General features: G+C 42.7%; 1 protein-coding gene across 1 annotated transcript in view; it reads right to left on the bottom strand.

Annotated features, from left to right (window-relative positions):
• Positions 1-17,119: 17,119 nt before the first annotated feature.
• Positions 17,120-22,268, bottom strand: part of DCP1B (decapping mRNA 1B) — a 47,298-nt gene continuing 42,149 nt past the window's right edge. The window contains exons 8-9 of the mRNA XM_055711045.1: positions 19,918-20,166; positions 17,120-18,084 (exon numbers count right to left, since the gene is read on the bottom strand). Of these exons, the coding sequence (XP_055567020.1) occupies positions 18,004-18,084; positions 19,918-20,166 (330 nt within the window). The 3' untranslated portion in view covers positions 17,120-18,003. The remainder of the gene's footprint in view (positions 18,085-19,917; positions 20,167-22,268) is intronic.

Raw genomic sequence — 22,268 nt, 5'->3', positions numbered from 1 at the left:
CCAGGAAAGCAGGGCTCCATCAGGTGTGACAGTTACTTGGGGAGACAAATCGCCATCACTCTGAACTTCCCCCCTTCCTTCTTCTTCCCCAGCTTTATATGCTGAGCATGACGTTGTGTGGCGTGGAATATCCCTTTGGTCACTTGGGGTCAGCTGTCCCGGCTGTGTCCCCTCCCAGCTCCTTGTGCCCCCCCAGCCCGCTCACTGGAGGGTGGGTGAGAGGCAGAAGAGCCCTTGGCTCTGTGCAAGCGCGGTGCAGCAGTATCTAAAATATCCCTTACATTATCAACACTGTTTCCAGCACAAATCCAAAACACAGCCCCATACCAGCTACTGTGAAGAAAATTAACTCTATCCCAGCCAAAACCAGCACAGCTGCTCATCAGATGGGATAACAGAAGTGGCAGAGGAAGTACAGAGAAGGGAACAAACCCCTGAAACATGGAATAGAGGTTAAATTACAAGATGAAGAGGCTGAAGGCCTGGGGTAAGCAATTACAGGAATAACTCACCTCAGGATAGGATGGTGTCATCATTTATTACAATCTTTACTCCAGACTGAGTATCATTTTGAAAGTTATGATCTTCTTCAAGCAGAGGTTGTAGGCCTGAAGGGCTGAAATTTCCAGATGATGTTCTTAAGTCTGTGCAAAGGGTTACACAGGAAGGTTGAAATGGTTCTTTATGACCTTAAAATCTACAGAAAATCAATTTCTACACACACAAACACTCTAGAGGCAGTCCCTTCAGGGTACTACATAGCAGTACAGCATATGCCATGGTCAGCGTATGGAGGCAACAGGCGGAGCAGATCTGGATGTCAGCAACACATTTCTCACCTGGCCAAAATGTGCTATGGGGGCTGTTGCCCCCAAGAGGGGCACTAACAGACCTAGATGGCTCCAGGGGGAATCTGGAGGTGAGGGCAATGCAGAGGAATGTCTTCCCACCCCCCCCACCCCCGCACCCCACCCCCCGAAATGCTCAGTGCAGAGAAGGGATGCAGCATGCTGCCCATGGGAACAGAAGGAGCTGATTGCCCTTCCCCTGACTCCGGATTCACACTGCTGGGACCAGGGGCTGGGCTTCTGCTGCCTCCTCCTTCCTCTGCAGCCTGAAAAGAGAAGATTGCTCTTAGCAGAGCTAGAAAGACTGACCACTAAGGTCTCATTTCTCCATGTTTACCAGGATTAAAAATGAGGGGTAGCATCCAGGGTGGCAGGCTCCCCTGTCTGGATACTTCAGGGAAGAGATGATAAAAATTCATGTTCTGAAAAAAAGCTGAAATGAGGTCTGAAGGCAGGAGAATCAATATTTTAGATAGTATTTTTTCTCTACATTTCTCTACATGCATAAAGCAGCATCAAATAGTTATTGTGAGTGATTTTTGCAGGATCTTTTGACTAACCCTTCCAGCCACTGTGTGCTATTTGCAGCTGGGACCCAGTTTAATCCAGATGGGTTCTAGCGAGAGCTCGTGGTATGTTTGGAAAACGCTGAAACACTGATAGAAAAGGCAATGAGACAGCAACATGCTGAACTGGGGGATCCAAATCCCTTTATTTGGACTTATCTCATTTACTGGCTATATCACACTTAACCCCTTAATGGTCTAAACTTGCAAGGGACTGAGATTTGAAGATGAAATGAAAATAGCACGGAAAACTGAAAATCCCCAGGTGACTAGAGGGCCCTTAATGGGATTAGTGTGCATCCAGTTACTTCTGCAGAGCTCATCCACGACAGCGTGTGAGCACAGTGGGAGCATGGAGAGGAGAAAAACGATAGCAGGATTTGACTGGGGAAAAAAAAATCCTATGATAAAGAATGAAAGTAAACACCTAACAAGGAGTAAGAATTTACATCTACAAGAGATATGGGGTGAGTCAGTACAGCACATTAGAGCTAAATTTTCAAAACCATGGGGCAATAAAAAGTGTGATTTTGTGCTGTATTCACAGGCAGGGGAAGATTTACCAGCTCTATTTGTTTCTGGTTTGACTAGACCCTGAGTTCAGTTTGGATTATGTTGTTATGAGAATATACTGGCAAATGTCAAGACAGCCAAAGAACAAATATAATCAAAACAGTGGTGTAAGCAGTGTATGAGGAGAGTTTATTAAAGATGGTGGAAATCCTCATTTGTTTAATGCATTCATGTGGTGACCCTGACGTGGAAATGCCTGAGCAGATTAACATGCAGTCCTACGGTGGGATAAATATAAGGACAACGGGGCAAAATGAAGAAAGGGGAACTCTACACTAGAGCAACAGAGAAAGCTGATAAGAAAGATGTGCTGTGCATGGCACAACCTCTTGAGGCAACCTCTCTCCATGCAGTACTGGTCAATAAGGCAGATTTTGTGGAAGTCAAGTGCCTCTTTATCAGAAAGCCAGCTGGAACAGGGGATGTGGCAACAACCTTGAACACAGCAAAGAGAAGAGTATGCAGCTTCGTGGAGATGAAGAGCAGATGGGAGAGTGTCTCAGCCTCCTCAAGCATCAAGCTCCTTGTGATACTACTCCTATTGCCAGGAGGTTTACTGAGCTGAAACTAGTCACCAGAGACACTTCTTCCCCCTGGCACCCGTAGTACTCATCTCCCAGCTGGCCCATGTGGTGAGACCTATTTTCTAGGTACTTTGGGGCAGTGTCTTAGGGCCCACATGGAGTGAGCATCAGGGTCCTTTTTGCACTATAGATATTAGGACTGGGGAAGCGGTTGCAAGACATCAGCACTGACTTGTTCTTCATTCTGGAGACACCAGGATCTTGCTGCGTGCCTGCCACCACTGCATACGTCAAAGCAAGTCTTTGCTCCATCATGATCCTGAACTTATAATCACTTAATAAGAATAACTTGTTTTGATTTTGAATAACTTAAAACAAGGCACAATGGGAATAAACTACGTGGTTCACAGCAGATGCCTTGATCTGAGATCATAATCTTGTGCCTCTTATTATCTCTTGGCAGGACTCCTTAGGTAAGCATCTGGGTACAAAAGCTCCTTTCTATCCTGGTCAAACGTTCTGCTTGTGAAACTGCACTCTTAACAGTGTTTGGGCTTGTGTCCTTTTCAGGAGATATGAGGACAATGTCTCTGGGCTGAATAGGTTTACCCATTCCTCGGTGTGGTTTGAAAAACAGTCGTGCAGTGTTTTGCCAATACTAGAGAATCTGATCTCCCTGTCCTGGCAGCTGCCAGGAGGAGGGGGCCCTTGCCAGAAGCAGCAATGGAAAAGTACTTTTAGTCATGGTTTTACTGGCTGGTCATGCAAATCTCTTCTGATCAGGTTTCAGTGCTGTGGAGGGTTAGCACTCACAAGCTGAGTTTGCAGAGGTGCGGATTTAATAGCTGAGCAGGGACAGGGAAAAGGGCTGCAGGCTCGCTTCTGCATGAGTGCTGATGCTGCATGCAGGCCCTGGCTGGGGGCTGGGGGGTGTCCCCGCAGCTGAGTACTACCTTCCCTCCCCGTTTGGTCACACTGGGGCCTGTGCAATACCAGATGAGCTCTGGGAAGCCTCAACACAACAGGGAGATGCTGTTGGAGCTGGGCTGGCCACATGGCTGGCGGCATGCCTGGGAGCTGGGAAGTCTGGGTTGGTGAGACCCGAAAGATCTGCAGCGCTGGGTGGTGCTGGGTGAGCACAGCCCCTTTGATTGACCCTTTCTCATCACAGCCATTGTGGGAAAATGCTAGCTCCCTCACTCCCAGGTGTGGTTTGGATTAAATTAGCTGCTTTTAACACCATCTGGGTGCAGAGGAAACGTTTGATACAGTCTGAAGCTGTGCATGGAAGGGTTCTCTGCCATCTGAGACCAGGCTGATGAGTGCCAGTGGTTGCAAGGAGACCCTGATGTGACTCCACAGAGGAGGCACACAAAAGTCTGTTTACCATGGGAAGGAAACTAATACCTCACTATGATCTCTGTAGAGCAGGAGAGATTGACCCCTAGCATGACACAAGGGGGATAATACAGGTAGAACAACTGACATGTAGGCAGACTTTCTTAATTTCAGGTTGACTCAGATGTAGTGAAGAATGGATGAATACCCAGCCTGCAGAGCATCATCAGATGTCAGCAGGATGGCTTGGACCAAATGTGTCCTTCTAGATGCCACATTACACCCAGCTGCTCTGTAAATATCTGCCTGCAGACTCAGTCTTCTGTGAGTCACATGTTCTCCCTGTTGTTTATAGAAGCAGCCACACAGGTGTCATATTAATTAATGCCTTCGGCTGGTTACTTTGCCTTTTTTCCATTCTATTTTTTTCCACAGCTCTGCTCTAAATTTAGATTTGTTTAAATACTCCAAGAAGAAACTAGCTTTTTTTTTTTTTTTCTAGCAGCATGTTAAACCCTCATCAGGCAGAGCATTCTGAGCAGCAGGAAATTTATGGCATGGAGGGAGACACCAAGGGAGAGCAGAAGGCACAGGAAACAAGCAGCAGCGAAGCATCTTCCCAACACCTCTGAAGACAAGGCTAGAAAAAGAAGAAAGAAAAAGGAAAAGTAATTGAAAGCAGGTGTTCAGTTTGGGCACTGTGAGCTGATTGCAGCTTTCCTGGATGCTGTCACAAAAGCACCCTGAGTAAAAGTTAACTTCATCCTTATCTTTCCACTCCCAAAGGGTTAAACTTAATCTTTTCCATTTCAAGTTCACATGATCTGAAGGAACTTGATTAGGAGGAAGGGAACCCTCATTATAAAAGAGATTGAAGCCTTTTGTGATAAGGTGGTTGCACTTAGAACAGCTTTTTTGAGGAAGTAGGCTTTGCTTCATGGGGAGCCCCAGGAATTGTGGTGCATCGTGACTAAATAAATTATGTCACTTATGCTGCTAATCTCCACAGCTACAAAGACACTTGACTCTGTACGTGTCTAGCAACATCTTTTATGTTGCAAAATCCTTCATATTAAATGCCTGATGCAATGGCCCTATTCAGAGGACATGCTACAAGTACCTCCTTCTCTCCACTCAGTGTGTTAGTAAGGATTCAGGATTTTGCAGGGTTATCAGGACAGAGGTATTTGGGCCAAATTAGGGCTGCTGTAGTGTGGCTGGGCTAGAAAGAAGGAAGGTCCCTCCTCCCATGTGTTCCCCTGTCAAGGTCAGCAGATGTGGAGGGTGCAGAGAGGAGTTACTTGCCTACGTGGTCTGATGTTACTGCCTCACCTATTTGCTGAAATCCTGATGAGGATTTATTGGGTAACAGTTGTGGGGTGCTTTGGAAATACAGGGTGCTCTCTAATTCTCTGCACTCTTGCAAAGGGAGACGGTATAACCTCTGGGGCTGAGGACCATCTTCTCTCACTTGGCAAGTGATCTACACGGGCAAAGCAGCAAACCACTCCTCTCCCCTGATTTATTTGGATCACGCTGTCAGTGGTGCAGGGGTTGAACTGAGCCTGCAGGGTGGTTTTATCTGTCCCTGGCAATAGGAGCGGGTCAGGAGCCAACAGAGCTGGGCTGCAGCACTCTGCAGACCTCTCTGTAGTGATCCGGGCATTAAACATCTGCCTGTCAGGGAAAATGGCATCAATACAGATGAGCTGACTATCCCCAGTGCAGTGTCTGTGGGCCATGGGCTCTGCAGCTGTGGGTTTGCACAATATATACAGCAGTCATGCCTGGCCCCTGGGGAAGCTGCTGCACTCTACTGTAACATAAATAAAGGCAATGTCTAGGCACAATGATTTTTTTGTTGTTGTTTTTTATTTTTTTTTTAATTTTCAAAGATTTTCTGTTAATTTTATTTGGTTTGATGATGATACTGAGTGTTCACATAAGAGCTATTGTAGAAATCCATATTGGAGTTTCTGGAATATTCAGAACTCAATTAAAAACCTTAAAAGTTTGATTATTTTTTTCCGTGCTTTTGATTTCACAGAAGGGAGCAGCGTTGCCAAAATTCTAGGTCACATATTATAACATTTCATGCTTTTCTCCTTTGAAAATAGGAGTATTTTTTCCCCAGAAAAATCAGAGGCGATCAGTTTCAGTGTGATTAAAGATAAAAGCTGGGCTTTGGGTACATTCTACCACACATTGATGTAGGTGTAGATAAAAACAGTCCATTCTTTCATGAATATTAATGAAAACATGTTTTGTGATTTTAGGCAACCAGCAATTGTTATTAAAAATACCCTGACAGTTTTGAAGAAGAGAAAGGGGTGGAGGAAGGGTCTGCAAGGCTTTCCACATCTGATTAATACCATGTTGCAGCATCTTGTGTTTTGCTCCGAAACTACTTTGCAGCGGAGTGTGAAAGGTGTTTCCCTGACCTGCAGCTGCTCAGTGAGCTGACGGGGAACAGTCCTCAGCCCATCTGAGCACAGCAGCACCAGCACTGTCTCCTTTTAAATTCTTTTAACCTCTGGTTACAATTCAAGTCACTTCCCGTCACCCTAAATTGCCTCCGAGTCTGTAATTAGCTCAGTCACCTGCCAACTTTCATAACACACACTCACTCTTCCTCCCTTCAATATCTGACAGCATCTCGCTCGGCGAATGGCTTTCAAAGAGATTTCCCCTCCACCCCTGGGGTTTTCGTGCTGTGAGCCTGCCCCAAAAGGATGAAGATACAAATCACGTCGTGCCCAGAAGGATCATTAAACGCCGCCTTTGATTTCCTTCAAGGAGCACAAATTAGCTGAGGAAGCAAACCAGTGCATTTCTTCTTAGCAGTTTTTGCAGATGTTTCTTAACCCCTGTCGGCAGGAGATGACAGACCGGTAGCCCCCTGAGGTGAGGTCTCTCCAGGTTGCAGCCATCTCATCCTGACATGGGTGCTGGCCAAGGAGACTCTCATCCCCCAGGAAACAATAGCTCACAAGGATTTAGCCTGGTTTAGGCACATATGTTATGAGAGCAAATAACCCCTCTCTTACTGCTGGAGCATGTAACGGTGTGCAAAGTATGTGTCTGAAAAAATCAGTTTCTAGCAGCCTCTCTTATTGTGCTGCTTTCTGCTGTTGTCAGCATCTGGGCAGCATGTGGGACAATCAGGAGACAGAGGGAGGGACAGCTCGGCAAACCATTTACCTGCGTTGGGGACAGAGCGGTCTGCAGCACGCTCGATATAAAACTAAGAACTACATTCACTGTCCATGACAAAAAGTTGAATTTAGAATTACCAGAGCTAGAGTTAAATAATTAATGCATGCATATATTGCAAAAAAGAAAATTTGGATTCCAAGTTGTGATGTCTGTCTAAAATCATCTGCTATTTGCTAAAGAAGCACTCCAACTGCCTGCCTTCTGCTTAGTGCAGCATCAAGGGTGAAGTTAACATCTTTCTGAGCCAGAGGCTCTTGAAGTTTCAGACAGAAGCCAAACAGTTGTGTCCCGGGGGATTCCTTCGCAGGAAATCTGATGTGCATAAAATAGGCAGAGCGGCACTGAAATCTCATTAGTGATGGCTGCTTGCTGCAGCTCTGACCTTCACTTAATTCGTTCAAGTGGTGCTGGAGTTAATTGGCATTCTCTGTTTGGAGTGACTCCCTTTTCTAGCTGCAGTTCAAACCGAGAGCTACTCTGCTTGCCAGGCCTATAAATCCCCTACGAAGAACAAGCATTACCTGGCTTTTCTTGTACTCTGATGTACAGTCTCACGCTCTGACAGCCTCTAAGCTACTTCATGGCTGTGTTGGGGCCAAAATGTCACAATAGGCAATAGTGAGACACGTGTTGCAGTTTGCATGTTGGTAATTCTGGTGGAGCACTTCTGCTCCGGACGCTTAGAGCAGCCATTAGACTGTGATGTCTTTGTCCATTTTCAAAGCACTACATTGCAAGAAATGAAGACCACATCTGAAAGACCAGGATGGATGGAGTCAGCAAAGCTGTTCTGGCAATTCCAGTCCAGGAGTGTGCTGGCAAATTCTGCTTTGAAGGGGCATGTCCCCATGGAGGTGGCTCTTGCAGGGTACATGAAAGCTGCACCTAATTGGAGGGACAGGGACGGGGGCCTCTGCCAGCACAGGGGACCCAACACCATTGGTGGGGTGTCTCAGGAGAGCCCTGGGCAGACATACACGATGTTTCCATCGCAGGCCAGGACACCAGTGCTCCTAGCTGAGCAGCCGCAGCCGTGAGGTGACCACAACCCAGCAGCAGTGGCATGCTGTGCTGCACAGGGACCTGCCTCTTCAGCATTAGGGGCGTACGTGGTCTAAATTATTGCATCAGGCAGGTCATTCTCAGGTTTCCCCCTGCACCTTCCAGCTATATAAGGCTCTACCAGTCTCTGAGTGTCACCTACCTGTGTGGAACCCATTGCTGGAGGGAAACCAGGACCAAACACAACAGCTGGGTTTTACAGCATATGCTGTGATGCAGCATTACAGTTACCCACTCTCTGTCGCTGAGGCGCAGGGCCAGGCACCTCTGCCAGGACACTCCGCTTGGTCTCCTGCACCAGCAAATTCCCCTTAACTTGCACCTCCATCTTGCAAGCTCCGGCTCATTTAGGAGGTGACTTCCTGAGACTGGCTGTGGCTTTCTGCGGGTGCTGGGGCAGTACACAAGGCCAAGACCCAGCACCCCTCATCCCACTCTGGCGATGTAAATGGTGCCCCAGATTTCACAAGCCCTTTGCTGGGGCACCTCCAAACTGTACTGTGGCTATTATTGCAGTCCTGGTCAGTTTTGTCCCATCTTTAAAGTACCATGAGCTCCTACAGGTCTTCTAGAAGTTTTCCAGAGCTCTGCTGATATTTTTGCCTGCGCGCTAATGTCTGGCTTCACATCTACCAACAGCTGCTCTCTCCTTGTCTACCCAAGCAGAAATAGAAACTGCAAAGGTTGTTCACTTCCAAAGCTTTCCCTCCAAGGATGATCTCCAGCAGCAAAGGGCAGGCTGTTGTTCTTCCTCATCTCACTAACATGAACATCTCTTGAGGGTGATCAGGAAGGAAAGGAGCTCGCTGCTTCCACTGTCCTCCCAAAATTCTGGGGCGAGGCCAGCAGGCTTTCCCATACTGCATGCTGCTGGTCATACCCAGCCCAAAACATAAAAAATAAATAACCTAACGCATCTAGTATGGAATAAGATGGAAGGAGAGGAGGTGGATGTAACTAAAACCCCTTAGAACAGATTGCTTAGGAGGACTAGGAAAACTGACAGGCTACAATAGCCATGGAGCCTTTTTCCTGCTTTTTGGCAGGATTTAGTATGGTGCTGTACATGTTAACCAAGTAGAAAATTGGTATTAGCACTAGAAAATTGCAAGTTGTGCATATGGCAGTTCAGGGCCAAGAAAGTATAGAAACAAATGCAGATAATGTGCTTGAGAGCACACAGTGAACTCAATCTCGTGCAGGGGCTCTGTGTAGACAAGGTGAAAAGTCACTGCATTCAGGAGTCAGGAAGATGTTTCATCACCCACAATGGTTTTCAGCATTGCTGAGCAGTGCTGTGCTGGGCCATGGGCTTCCTCTGGAGCATGAAGGCTGGGATGGCAAAGGACAGGGGCAGAAACAGATCTTGATAGCTCAATCCTCCAATCTGTTCTGGCAAAATTGTGTTTGAGGGGAAGTAGCTAACACATGGGAGGTTTTTCCTTTTCTTCTTCCCTCTGAAAATGGACTTCTTGTTAATTCTGGGCTTTTCTGAAATGGTGGTAGCAATTGCTCACCTCTGGACAGACCATCAAAAAACCTTTAAGACTCCCATTAAGCTGCTGCAGTCATCTGGCAGAAGAAAAACATTTCTAAGGAGGAAGCGCAACAGCAGCTTTGTCAGCAGCACATTGCAAATCACATCAGAGACTCTGAGCAAAGAGCCAAGGGAAGAGTAGACGCTAATGAGACAGGAAGGATAATGGGGAACCTGCACTGACTGGCCTCTTTAGTGTCGTCTCTATTACACAGCTGGAGAGAGTACACTTCAGAGTAACAGTAATTTATTTTTTGATCAATACAGGAATTGCATATGAAAATACTGTTGCTGTTCTGTTAATTCCTGCTGGCTTTGTTCATTCGTCTGCCCTACAGCAGCCACAGGGCACACCAGGCTGTCACATGCCAGCCTGCAGGACATTGCAGAGGAATGGGAAGGGGAAGGGATTCCTGCTGGGTCATAATAGCACCTGCAAAGGGAAAAAACATAACATCAGAAATCCCGCATTTGTGAGGACTCACTTTTGGTTGCTAGGCTTCTGCTGTTGTCTCTGTCTGTTCTTTGCTTTTTCCAGTTTTTGCCACCTACACAACATGCTTATCTCTTATGAAGTGCTGCATCTGGGAATCAGAGTAGTTTGGGCTAGACTGAAGGATTTTTCTGTTTGCTGCAAACAAAAATGAAATGATGGAGAGAGGAGCAAAGCCCCAGTGAGGCGTGACTGAGCATCAGTCTCTGCCTTTGCCTTTCGACTTCTTCTGTGACCTCCATAAATCCATTACAGAACCACTCTTCATGTCCATTTTAAATGGAGATAATATTTCCTTCTCTCTCCTTTGCAAGGGTAATTTGTATAAAAAAGCACTTCTAGATACTTTGTCTCTATCTAGCTATTTGTGTAAAAGTACTTTTAAACCAATGAAGACATAGAAAAATATATGTGAGAAATAGGAATCCTTTAAAATCACGTAAGAGTTTTCATCCAAAGATGTTTTAGTGGATTATGAAATAATCCCTTCCAAAGAAAGAGCAGATCACTTTGGGTTAAATATTGACCAGAGTGTTTGTGTCCCTCTGTTCTGTACCTGAAGCTACCCATCTTCCCCACTATCTATATATTCAGACCTGCCCCCCTCAGCACCAGTGTAATTAAACATGTTGTTAATGGCGTGACAAGAAGAGCCCCTAACTTTTCTCTTTCTATCACCTCCTAAGATGGTATTTTATCTGTGACATTTTCCCTTTTCATGAGTTGGTTTCTTCAAGGTATGTGCAGCAGCACTTGCACTGTTACGCTTTGCAAAGCTGAGTCTGCTTTGGCTGCTGCTGCTGCCTCAGAAATGAGTGCTTGCTGTCTTCACCTTTGGTCGTCTGGCTGGTTCAGCGCACTTGACACCAAAGATCTGGATTTAGCAGCCCCCCACAGTGAAGGATTACCTTAGTGTTTCTTCTGAACTTTAATGCTGTCTAAATTTCTGCTTTTATACAAGGAAGTGAAAGTTTTCCTGAACAAAATCATGTTTCATTTGTGCTTTTCCATCTCCCTGTTTCCTCTTTCAGTTTCCACACTTTGACGTCTGTTCCTACAGGTGACTTGAAAATTCCCAGCTTTCACTTCTGTTTAGAATTATTCACTGACCTTTCAAAGACCTTGCTGGATTTTCTTGAGTATATAGCCAGCGTTTCTTCATATCTCCCAGTCAAAGGAGTTAACTGGAGACTCTTCATCTTCTTTATATTTCTACTCATGCCTTCTATCCTTTCCTTGACAAAGCTTGTGTTGTATAATCCCTGCAGGGTCTTTTCTCAAAGATAACAAAGCTTTTATTTGTTATAGGATTCATCACCTTGATCTTTGGGCCTGCTGATATTGACCAGACATTCCTAAGTTGTGGCACATTTTTGATGGGATGTGATGTGATCCACTTGAAAGCAGCACATGGTGATGGCTTGTGCTTGCTTACATGGCAGACAAGGGCAAACAGCTCCCTGCGAGCAGCTGCCCGGAGGAGCTGGAGATGGCAATCATAGGAACTGAGGCAGTGCTAGGGAAGAAGACATAAGCACTAAGTTTTGGCCTTCAGGTATAGAATCAGGGGAAGGGAAAGGTGTATCACAGGAGGGCGAGACAGCAGGGACGAGCAGCTGAACCTGCTGGCAAACGTACTTCTGACAGAGATGGGAGTCACACCTCTAGTGCCAAACTGCAAGCATTAAGTATGGGATCCCTGAACCATGTTATGATACTACAGCCTGATGGCTCCTCTAATTCAAAGTCTCAGTCACAGCTCACTGCATCCATGAGAGGAGCCAGGAGGGGCAGGACTTCCCTGGTAAGTACCTGAGAGGGGAGCCTCAGGCATTAAAATGAAAGCCTTAGATGAAGGCAAGATGCTGGCACTTTTACTAAGTGGTAGGTCTGGGGCTACTGCTCTAAGTGGAAAGAAGGCTGCTGTTAGTGAGCCAGGCTGCTAAGCAGCAGTAAAAATGAAGGAAAACAGAGCTTTTGTTCCCAGCCCGAGTAGTCCTGCGCTGGGAGTGCTGCCAAAAGCCTGCACGCTCCTTTCCTCTCTTTCTCTAAACACTGTATTGACAGGCAAGTGCTGCAGAAAGACACACAGGTAGGGAGGTTTCCGAAGTGACATAATAATAATATCTCTCTCTGGTTTAGTACCTTTCAGAAGCAGATTTCAGGTACTGGCGGGAGAAACACAGTACCAGTGGCTGCACCCGCAGCTGCAGGGTGTAACAGAGATTTGCAGCAGCACGGTTCAAGGCAATGCACAGCAGCTATGCATTCAGCACATGGGCCTATAGAGCAGGGTGGCAGTACTCGGACAAGAAAAGCATTAATATTTATCTAGGATCTAATGATGGGATTAGCATCCCTCTATACACATGGTAGCACCTGTAGGACTTTGCCATCATTTCCCATAGTTTCCTCATGGCGTGACAGCAGGCTATCCTCTTTCTGATACTAAGATGTCACCCTTTCTATTTCTTGACTTCAGTTTAGTTACCACATGCCAAAGGGTTTTTCTCTTCTGCCTTTATTGATGACTATATTTATTGGTGATGTTTGTGCAGACACATTGTTCTGAACTCAGAGCTTGCTTTGCTTTTCGTGGAATTTGTGTCCAAATATAGTAAAAAGGGCTTTTACTTAATATATGCCCCAAACGGTTTAAAAAATTTTATTTTTATTACATGTATGACTAAAGCTGCTGTTCTCAAAAAATGTGTAGTGACTTCCTATTGTGTACACCAGATGTTTATTATTCTAAATTCATTCCTTGGAAGCTTTTATGATGTTGCTCACCTTCTAAAGGAAGAAGCATTGAGATCACTTGCAAGTCAATTTTTTTTCCACAACAGCTATAAAGTAAAGGTGTTCATACACTGGACACATTTTCTCCAAAAGGTATTCTTTAAAATTACCTAAAAAAATCTCTTTTTTCTTTCTCCTTTATCTTTCTGCATTTCAGCAGTTTTTTTCAGCTACACATACAAAAGCAATCTGGTTCCTGCATTTCACATTCACTTCCATGCTGGGCAGATTTACATCTAAACAGTCTGTTCAGATTTGATGGTACAATCTTCATTAAATAAATATTATTTTTTTTTTAAAAAGGGAACATTCACTCAAACATCTGCTGTATTGTGAAGAAAGGTAGGGGCTGTACTGGTTCACTGCAGGATGGGGGGGGGGGGGAAGGTGTTTGCAAAAGCTAACTTTAGCCCAGTCAATCTAATCTGCCAAGCTAAATTAGGTTTGTACTGACACTTGCCCTCAAGAGGATCCTGTCTTTCCACTGGCTCTGCAGACAGCCTGGAGAGATTGGGCTCACGAACAGTAGTTACCCTTTGTGGAGGTACGTGCAAACACTTGCATGGATTTCCACACGGAGCCAAGGTAGGGGCTAACAATGAAGTCACATGGTGGTCTTCGTGACATCTTCTGAGTCTCAATGCCAGGCTAGGGCCTCCAGATCACAGTTTCACAGAAGCTGCAAGTCAGTCTGAGGCAGCGCTGCAGCACATCCCCTGCCTCACTTCCCTCTCCCCACATCCCACCCCCTTACCCTCACGGCTACACACCCCTACCCACACATGGATACAGGTGCCTGGGCTCCTGCCCACTGAACTCATCCAGGTTAAAACCAGCCTTGGCACGGAGGGGGTCTTAACCTGGACTAATTCTGCTGCATTGCATTTTACCATGTAGCCATCTCAATCAAAATAAAAAAGGAAAAAATAAAGGAAAAAGGAAGGAAAGACTGGTGTGGGAGCAGCTAGGAGTGGGTGGCTGGGATGGGCTGCCTCTTCAGCAGCAGAGCCAGCCTGAAGTGTTTATAAAGCTACAACCTTTGTTTCTTTAGTGTCTTGCAGAACCACGTTTTCCTCCTCCTGTTTGTATATGCCAGGCTCCCTCCCTTCTGTATTTACAACTCGGCTGCACACACATTTACATCTAGAGGCCAGAACAAGCTAGTTAAGAGATATCTGTAGCAATTTGGAAAAGTCCTTAGGATTTAGAGCAGTAAAATTTACTATGGGTTGACTGAGGATTAATTTATTATTATTTAGTGCATTATTAATCTCCAGGACTACAATTTTGCCTTTTCCTAAGTTTCAGGATCCCTCTGGGTAAAGCTGCTGCCTCATAACATTTTCTACATTACAGCCTCAAATGCTTACTGGAAAATGTCTTTTAATTTTGCTTTTTCTTCAGCAAAGATCTCCAAATTTGCTACAATATTACATCACAGGTTAATATCCTAAAGGGACAATGATATCTCGGATACTCACCCCTTTTATTACTGGAATTTCAAAGCTCCACATGTTCTAAATAGATTGTCAGAGGAGACGAAGCATCTTGCTCCTGGAAAATTTTATTTTGCTGTACAATTTTAATTATCTCCTTTGCAGCTACAACAAGGAGGAGTAAATAGAGGAGCAACAGAGAGCTAATGAATAAAAATCAAATTAAGGATTTCAATTTTCTGTGAGAAGGGCCTGAGGAAAGATTTGGATGCCTTCATTGAATATTATAGATTTACATGATAAACACTGACAGAGATTATGCTTCACTGTTTCACCGACTTTCTTCTCCTTGTCTTCTCACTGTAGTTTAATAGGTGTGGAATTCTCTGAGGAAGTGGACAGTGGTTAGGTGAAACTGCACTGAAACCTAGTATCAGTTCAAGGCTGAGACTGGGATTAATGCATAAAACACTGCTGCAACTTCTGGAATTCTTGCTAAACCCCAATTTACAAGGTATTTATTCTACTGGCAGAAAAAAAATCCAAACCCTACCCAAAACCAGCAGTATTAAAAAATACACAGACAATTTAAAAAAAGCATTACACATGCATACTGTGGAAGCATCTGAAGTAGAGTTAGTATGATTCTTACATACCTTCTGATTTTCTGCTTGCTACTTCTTTTCCTTTTTCAGATTAAAAAAACAGGCCCAAAGAACGGCAGTCCTAACTGCTGTGGCCTTTTCTCTCCAAAGGCCTTGCTAACTTAAGGGCTCCCTAGTTCTAATAATGTCATAAAAAAATAAGGCAACCTGAGTGTTCAGAACCACTCTAGTTCAGAGGTGATCTATCAAACCTGAAATAAAACATTCTGATATCATGCACAGATCTGGCCGCATGAAGAAACAGTCGCAGCTGATAAAAAAGTTATTAAACAAAACACAATACCAAAAGGCAGAGATTAAGTTTTCAGTATTACGTGAGTATCCTCCAAGCTTTTCCACGGTACTGGAAGGCTCCGACTATATTTCTGGAAAAACCCTTTTTCTGAGATAGATACTTTAGTTTGCAGTAGAAAGAAGAGAGAAAGGTCTGCAGTATGGTTTTGCACTCCAGTATGACTCCAGGTTCAATTTCCAGTTCCCAAATGCCTCTGATGAAGCAGATCTGCCATTTGAAATGGAAACCTAGACAAGAAGTTTGGCTTCATTTATCAATGGAATTCTCTCACTACTTTTCCTCTTCTGTTCATTGTCACAAAATTTAGTTTCTTTCTAAGCCTTTCTATTTTACCTCTGTTGTTCTTGGTAAGCATGCAAATCAGCTAAAACAGCACCTCCCTTCTTCACTCCAAAAAGGCAACTTTACGCCTCCTGAACAATCCCAGAAATCCCTTATAGCATAATACAGTGAGATAAATCCAACTCCGTTGGTGTTACTTGATGTAAATGTAACCAGAAGGAAGGGCAGTGAGAAGAAACCCTGAATTAGCTCTATCCTTGTCTGTTTTAAGATAAGCCTCTACTTGTCAAGCATAGTACCAATACGACTGTTGTCGTAAGCATCAAGAGTTAGAAGATGTTTTGAAAAAATATGCCTTTAATTCTTGAAAATGATATGTTACTCTGAAAAGCAATAAATAAGGATGTTTTTTTTAAATTTCTACTTGCCTTTTTTGTAAATGTTTCCCCCAGTGTAAAATGTATCCCACATGACTAGAAAACCCATCACAAACACAGTTTGAGATGCTTAAGGATTATTTTTACCCACCAATTACAGAAGTTCTACATGTCAAATGAGGTCTTAACTATGTGTCCCCATGATCTTTAAATTGCACTCTCAGATAATGCAGCATCACAGACACCAATTATGTACATATTTAGTTTCACACAAACTCTCCTGTGTAGATTCCAATTTCTTCCACACCAGTTCATTCAGAAATAATACCAATTAACCCAGTAGAATCCCATAAATTATAATGGCTATATGAATTATTGTGGCTACAGGATTAGAATTAGGACTTGCTATCTTTAAAGTCTGCCCTTCCTGGTTCTTTTCACTGAGTCTGGAAGAACTGTAAGCAATTTGGTAACAAAATGGAACTAGAATACAACTTGCTCTCCATGAGCTGTAGGAAAAGTCTAGCAGTTTTGTAGGCACAAGTCTCTAGGGGTTATTCACTTGTGTATAAAGAAAGTAGCTCAACTTTTTTTTTAATTGATTTAGGCACTTTCCCAAGGAATGTGAGCAAATTCCCCCTCCTTGCCACCCCCCCCCCCACCCCCCCCCCCCATCACAACATTAGAGAAAGGCCAGATGTATGGGGGTAGGGGCAACTGTTTGCATCATTAGAACTATGGTAATTGAAACCAGCATCCAAATTTACACTGAAGAACCTTCATAGATGAGGCTACTGAGTTGTGCCTACATCACTGCCCACAGTAAAGAAGAGTGTACACTCATTTGTGGATTACAATTAGATTCTCTGCACCCACAAAAGAAATACTTCCTCAGCAACAACTTTGGGTTTCCTGAACTGTAGTAAACTGGCATTTTAGCAGCAGATGCTAATAAAACTACACATTAAATTTCTTTCAGTCATTTATTCTAATCGATTTAAAACCTCATGTGTCTTCTGCCAAGTATAAAACCATTTTAAAGTCATACAAATACAAGTGACCCAACAATTCTAAATACATAGTCCATGGTACAATTGAAATCAGCACATAGTAGGGATTATTCATTTTATTTTCTTTAGAAATGGATCAATGAAATCACTGTGCTCCAGGAACACATTAAAAAAAATTTAATAGGACTTTTACACCAGGTAGCTTTCCCCTTAACAAAGTTGTACATTGCTTGTAATAATGCAGATTGGATCTGGAATAATAGAAACATGAATCCAATGCCACCCCAGAGCTACACTGAGAGCAAGTACATTCACAAACACCACCCCCTCCCCCCCTGCCCCTTTCCTCAAAACACCTGCAGCGTCCCGCTTCTACAGCTAGCTAAAAAAATTCTTGTTAAAATAGAAAAAGATTTTTCTACAAAAATTTGGGGGAAGTCATGACATTTCGTCTAAACTGCTTTGCAGGCAACTAAGCACGATGATGCATCAGTCTTCTCAAGACTTTCCCTTCCCAGATGTCACCCGGATCTTCCCGTTCCTAAACCCGGTCCCACATTGCCACCATGTGGTCAGAGGTGGCCACGTTCACCGGGCCACCTGGGTATGACGTTCCAGAGAAAATCCATGACAAATACCTAGACAATGAATAACCACGCTGCAAGTAAAAAAGAAAACTGAATTCTGAGAAGTAAGTCCTTACGCAGGGAAACCAATGCTAGGTATGGAAAAATATAAGAAAAATAATTTAAGATATTTTGTGATTAAGTCTTCAGTATCATGACGCTCCCCTCCCTAAAGGCACAATCCATTCCCGCTCACTTCTGTCTCAATACAGCATGTACTTGCCAACAAGCAAAATCTATGTGTATGCAAAACGCTTAAGACCATTCATTTCTTTAAACATAAACGTACTTGAAAAATGTGAAACCTTTTTCGTGGAGTTCAGGAGGCAATAGAAATTGAATTTTAAAATCATCTTTCACATAGACTTTTTCATTGCTGCCTTTCTCACACTGAAGAGATATGCTTCATAAATAATATTTAAGAAGTTGTCGTCGTTCTGCAAAACAAAACAGATAATTGTTAGTGCATAACAGGCGTTTTGGGTAAAGACATTACAAGGTTTCTTCATTTCATGGACCAGGTGTTTTTCAACCTTACTGTATTTTAAAAAGTGAGCAACAGGAAGGTGATTTCCTTTACCGAATATATGTATTATTTCCAAGCCTTGCTAGTAGTCTTAGAAGAACTGGACATGAATATAAACTTGACTGCAGCAAACACGACTGTATCTCTATAAGAAGTAATGAGCACACAGAAAACAGATTTCCCAAACTCACAGTGGATTTAATTTGCATCCACTACTCTTGCATGATAGTGTGGTGATGATACAACCCTGTAATTTCTGCTCTTTGCCCTCATTTACCTAGGGATTTCCTTCAGTAGTTTCCTCTATTAGGTCAGTGATAATTCCAAGCACATCTGAAGGAACAGTGAAACACCCTGGGTTTTTATCCTGTACTAAATCCTGCGTAGGCATATCCTTGCATCTTGTTTAGCTCTTTTAGACTTAATGCTCCTGACTGATGCTGCTCCTTTGGCTCTGATGCTTGTTTAACTTTTTCTTTCTAAGGATCGTTTTGCAAGAATGGGTCAACCCACATTAAGAAAGATGTCCTAAGTAGCTCACATAAACATATGAGTGTAATTAAAATCAAGATACTATTTGAGGAAAATCAGGAGCATCTGAGGTTGTAGTTTTATATAATGGAAAATAACAGGTAAGAAATTGGCAGAAAATAATTTCCAGGTAACTGCCACCAAAAACAGCAGGGTCAAATGCACATTTTACAAGTAAGTTTCAGAGGATAAAATTCAATTTTCCTTGACTAGTTTCCTTTTTCATTTCATATATGGATTTGCAACTATCCAGATACTCCAGGTATGTAAAGACAGGATAATGTGGTATTTTATTTTTTAATCCCAATCTAAAAATATGGGGTAAAATGAGAAAAGCCTCTGATTTGTTAAAGATTGTATTTTTTTCCGGGTCTGTATCTTAAATCACATTTTAGGTAGCTTTAACATTCTAATAATTACTTTTATTTTTACTCCAAAGCCACACATGCACATAGTTTTGGCCTACAAATTGCATCCTTAAACCTCTGCGTCTATTCCTTGTGCTTTATAGCCAGGTCTTTAGTTATATAATCTCTCCTCAACTTCTACTGTTCAGATATTCATCACATGGCAAGTTAAGGAAAAAAATATTCATCATCACTCATATCATCCCAGAGCAGTAAACAATCATCTCATACATAATGTTAATGCTTTGTCACATTTAAACCTGAAAAACTGCAGCAAAAGGAATTTTAGCATTTTAACTAGAGAATTACATTGCATACACCAAACTAGTATATTTTTAGGTTATCTAACCCATATTTTAAAGTTGCTCACAGTTATTCTGCAATTTTAATTTCCCGTCTGAATTCCTCTTATTCCTAACATGTGTCTCTGAAATATTTGGCAGCCAGGATAATCACCCATTATTTAGCCTTAGCTAAAAATATAATAGATATCTCTCTGGCTTATAGGCCAACCTTATGAAGCTTTCAGTCATCTTTGTTCTTTTCCATCAAATTCATTATCTTTCCCGAACCCCAGAATCAGATGCATTAATCAAAATGCAGTCAAGCCAGTAGTGTGAGAGGCTATCACATCCCCAGTCTATCCCATAGTGCTCTGTTAACATGCAGCCGTAAGCAGCACAACCTCTAACGTGTATTTTTATTATTCATTTGGCCTCTAGACAGACAGATGCAACTGATTATAGGGTGCTTATATCAAAATGGGAAGCAGGATTTTAGGCAAAGTAGAATTCTTAGTGCTTTACCTGGATCAGGTGCAGAAGTGTTTCCTGCAGCTGCATCTTTGTCATTGAGCTGCTGTTGACCGCAGATGGCTCAGGGGTTTGCAATGGCAGAAGAAGGCTAGCTGAGCTAGCAGCAGGTTCTTGGCTTGCTCCTGCTAACCGCCCACTTTCATTTGCTTTTGGTGGAGCCGGTGTAGACTGAGTGAACACCATTGGGGACATCAACAAGGTAGGAGTCACAGTGGCAGGAATGCGTTGAGGTGAGATTACCTGTTCATATAAAAATGAAGTCATCAATTAAACCTATCTACTTAAGTCTATGGGAATAAAAATGATGAAGGCTGCAGAACAATTGATTGGCAACATGTACAGAGACTGCTGGAAATTCATACAGTTACGTGAAGCTCCAGCTCAGGACCACCTACATGATCCAGGTAAAAAGGTCTTCCACCCAAACTGAGATTGCAGCAATGGATTCAAGTCTGATTAAGTCAGATAGGCAAACGATCTTAGGACAAGAGCATTTTATTACAGAAATCAGACTACAATTACGTATCAGCAGTCTTAAAGAATGCAGCTGTTAAGTCTTCTACATGGGGACAGTAAGTCATTAAGTCTAATCTTTGAGAATATACTTACATGCAAATATCACTATTAAAGACAATCTTTATACCTAATACTAGAAAGTATTTTCCAATTATAACTTCCAAATTACTTTATAAATATATATGTGTATATATTTTTTACTTCTCATTTTCCTTAAGGAGAGGGGAAGGAAAAGATCTGAACAGCCACAGTGTGCTGGTGGCACCGTCAGCAACAGAACTGACTCCTAACCAACACGCAGCTGACAAAATCAAAAAGGCCCTCAAAGAGAAGGAAAACCTTGATGCTGCAGTAGTTCTGCAAGTTCTCTCAGTATCATATCCATGCCAACCTGCAAAGATGTGTCAAAAGAACTTTTACTTTTAAATTTCACAATGCATCTTAGAACTGCAAAACATGAAGGACTAGCAAATACCATCAGAAATAATATACAACATAATAGAAAGTTTATTCACTCAGTTTGCTGATATTAGAGCTCTGTCCAGGTAATTCTATTGATAAATCTTAATCCTTAATCAGCCATCTCCTCGCTATTCAAGTATCTGATTTTTTTTTTCAAACAACAGAACATACAAAGGAATTGTTATGAGTCACCAAAGCTCCTCTCTTTTGGACTGGAGCATGATTTATTGCTGCTGTATGAAGGTGAAAGGCTACTAAATCCCATCACTCTGTGTTCTGGGTTACATTTCAGTTTTGAAGAAAAAAATAAATTAAGAATAAACCTCTAAGGTTTATCTCCTAGGTATGCAAACTGAAGTAGTTTAATGTTAAAGAACATTCATATTTTTTGTAGCTCGTCTCACTCCCAGTTATGATTGTTCTACCCAAGACATTTCTGAACAATGTTAGTTAGACTGCAATACAAAGAGAAAAAGAAAGAAACAAAGAGGACTGAGATCTCATGCTGTTTTATACAAAATTTAAGGAAGCAGAAAGACCAGGGGTCAGGAAAGACTCATGGATATTAGAAAGTATGCAATGTGCACCTAATGCAAAAACCTCCCAGTTCACTTTTTAGGTAAATATTGTTTCTCATATATAGAGTACTACTTAAAAACCAAACTCTTGACCTACAGCTTTTTTCCTGCCCCATGGCATGTAATCATAACAGCAATCATCAGGTCTGTGTTAAAAGCTCATGAATGAGTTAAGGTATTCCTAACTCATTGCAGGTTTGCTTCAAACAGTAAGGTAGTGCATATGTTTGTGCACCTATGCTTGAAAAAACAATGTTCATTTTAGGAGAAAACCAATGTAAGTCCAAAGTGACATCCCTCTGTGGAACGAGACCTTCAGACTGTGCACAGATGTTCTCCTGTAAGTGAAAAGGTTGTTTTCCTGTCTGTGGAAGACTGACCAGCTCCACACACTTAGTACAATGCTTCTGCTCTATTCATCCATGCAGATGAAGTAACTCCTTCTCTACCTCAAGGAAAACTGGCAGGGTTAGCTTAAACGAGATGATTCTTCCTAATGTGATTTTAAAAATGCATATACAAACTGCTCCTCCAAGAGCTGGAACCTCCACCAAAGGGATGGTGGTGAGCAGCTGGAAGAGATAAACGGTCTCACTAATGTAGCTGAATCTATGACAGACTAGGTCAAAGACCTAGATGACACGTCCTTCAAAATCAAAAGACATTTCTCTCTAGAGTCCAAGGAAAATAAACAAAACCTGAGACAAACTGTGCTCCTAATAATATACAGTTACTACTGTCAAACACGTAGACATGTTGTGGTTTAAAAGACATACAAAAAATTAT

This window comes from Falco cherrug, chromosome 5, assembly GCF_023634085.1.
Source record: "Falco cherrug isolate bFalChe1 chromosome 5, bFalChe1.pri, whole genome shotgun sequence".
Classification (NCBI taxonomy): domain Eukaryota; kingdom Metazoa; phylum Chordata; class Aves; order Falconiformes; family Falconidae; genus Falco; species Falco cherrug.
Note: the sequence above shows the minus strand (reverse complement) of the source record. Positions and strands in the feature narration are given on the sequence as shown.